This window comes from Trachinotus anak, unplaced genomic scaffold (assembly GCF_046630095.1).
Source record: "Trachinotus anak isolate AG129_WGS33_773 ecotype Australia unplaced genomic scaffold, CSIRO_AGI_Tana_v1 ptg000003l, whole genome shotgun sequence".
In the NCBI taxonomy this organism is placed as follows: domain Eukaryota; kingdom Metazoa; phylum Chordata; class Actinopteri; order Carangiformes; family Carangidae; genus Trachinotus; species Trachinotus anak.
The window spans coordinates 14,603,850-14,605,655 of NW_027273854.1; the positions used below are offsets into that span (position 1 = coordinate 14,603,850).

The 1,806-nt window shown below is 39.8% G+C and overlaps 1 gene segment (V, D, J or C); it reads right to left on the reverse strand.

The window, feature by feature from the left end:
* Window positions 1-728: 728 nt before the first annotated feature.
* On the reverse strand, window positions 729-1,481 carry LOC139608826 (Ig heavy chain V region 5A-like). The segment is given in 2 exon segments: window positions 729-1,348; window positions 1,439-1,481. Coding segments are annotated over 2 exon segments (351 nt in total).
* Window positions 1,482-1,806: the final 325 nt, after the last annotated feature.

Here is a 1,806-nt window from a genome sequence, read left to right on the forward strand (position 1 = left end):
CCTGCCCAGCAGAGAGTTAACAGCAGCAGTCCTGTCCTATAGTCCATCATGTTCAACTGTGTGTCCACTGTTCTCTGTCATCCTCTCTGCAGTCAGATAAGTAGAGGTGGAAGACATCTGAGTTTTGCATTGACGCCTCCTCACAGGGAGGAGAGAGAATCAAACAGTACAGATCTCAGGTTCATAATCCTCCAACAGTCCCTCTTGAATATTTCACTAATGAACTTTGTTAATAACTTTCATTGTTAAGCATGGTCAGCATCATGTTTATACAATAGTACAAAGTACTTATTATTAATGTATGATTAATGTTTGGTATTGTCATGAACCAGCTCAAATATAAGAAAAAACAAATGAGACCAAACAATTAATCAAAGTTCAAAGTAAATTTATTTGACTAATAATAAACAATACACACATTTAATGTGGGACATGTAGATCAGTAGTGTCAGTGGTGTGGTGAGTTCATGAGTGTATGACATTTATAAGGTATTTAAGAATAAAAGTGACAAAATAAAGCAAAACAAAAGCCAAAACACAACCAAAGCAGAATGTTTGTCACTGGGAGGAGAGAGAGGCAGAACTGATGTCTCCAGTCCTCTGAGAGAACAATCAGGAGAAGTGGATTCAGGTGTGGCTCTGTTCTCCTGACACATCTCTACCACTCTGACCTCCCCCTAAACAGGAAGAAGACCAGAAGCTCAAGGAGCCACCAGAGGGATGGAGACTGTGTTTTGATGTTTTTTATTATGTTTTCTTTTTTTGTTGTTGTTTGTTTTGTTTTTTTTAAGACAAAGTGCATTGACCAGTTGAAATCATGCTGATGGACTTTAAATATAATCACTGTGAACAGATACTTTAATACCTCAAATGTTTCATTTATATTCTGTCATTGCTAAATATGTTCAAAGACTGTTTCTCTCCTCAACAGTGAACTGGTGTGAAATCATCAGTGGTCTGAGGGCTCCTCCTCTGGTGGCTTCATATTACAAGTGTTCAGGCACTGAGGGGTTTTTGTTCAGGTCTACTGATGCTTTATGTTATTGTGTGTGTCTGGCACAGTAATACACAGCAGAGTCTTCAAGCTGCACATTCTGTCCATTCAGAGTCACTGTTTTGCTGGAAGAGTCTGTGCTGATACTGAACTTGTTCTTTAGTGAATCTTGGTAGTATGTTGTGTATCCAGCAGCAGCGCAGCCGATCCACTCCAGTCCTTTCCCTGCAGGCTGTCTGATCCAAGCTGTGTAGTAGCTACTCAGGGAATAAGAGACCTGACAGGTGATGGTCAGACGTTGACCTGGCTGCACAGTCACAGAGGCTGGCTGTGTCAACTGTTCACACTTCACACCTGTTAAAAGAAGAAAATGTTTTGTTATCAATGATCAAGTTAAACAGCAAAAGAAGAAATGTTGACTGTGACAAATCCAGAGAGACTCACAGGATCCAGCTGCCAACAGCAGCAGCAGAGCTACACAAAACATGGTTGATGGTGAAAGTGAGCAGCTGTGAACTCCACTGACAGTCTGATGTGAAGTTTTTATAGCTGAGGAATAAGGAAGTTCACTGAGTTTGCATACAATCAAACATATGAAGCATCAGTGTTGGTCCAACTGGAGCCAATAGAAGAGTCTGTTCAGTGTTATTATATCTGCAGAGTGAAAACAAGTCTGTTTGCTTCACATATGATATTTTGGAAATCACTTTGATATTGTCCCTCCAGTCAGTGGAAGTACTTTTAATTTTTTTTTCAAACAATGCATCTCTGCTTTGGCTGAAACGATTTTGACCCAAACATTTTGTTTTGTA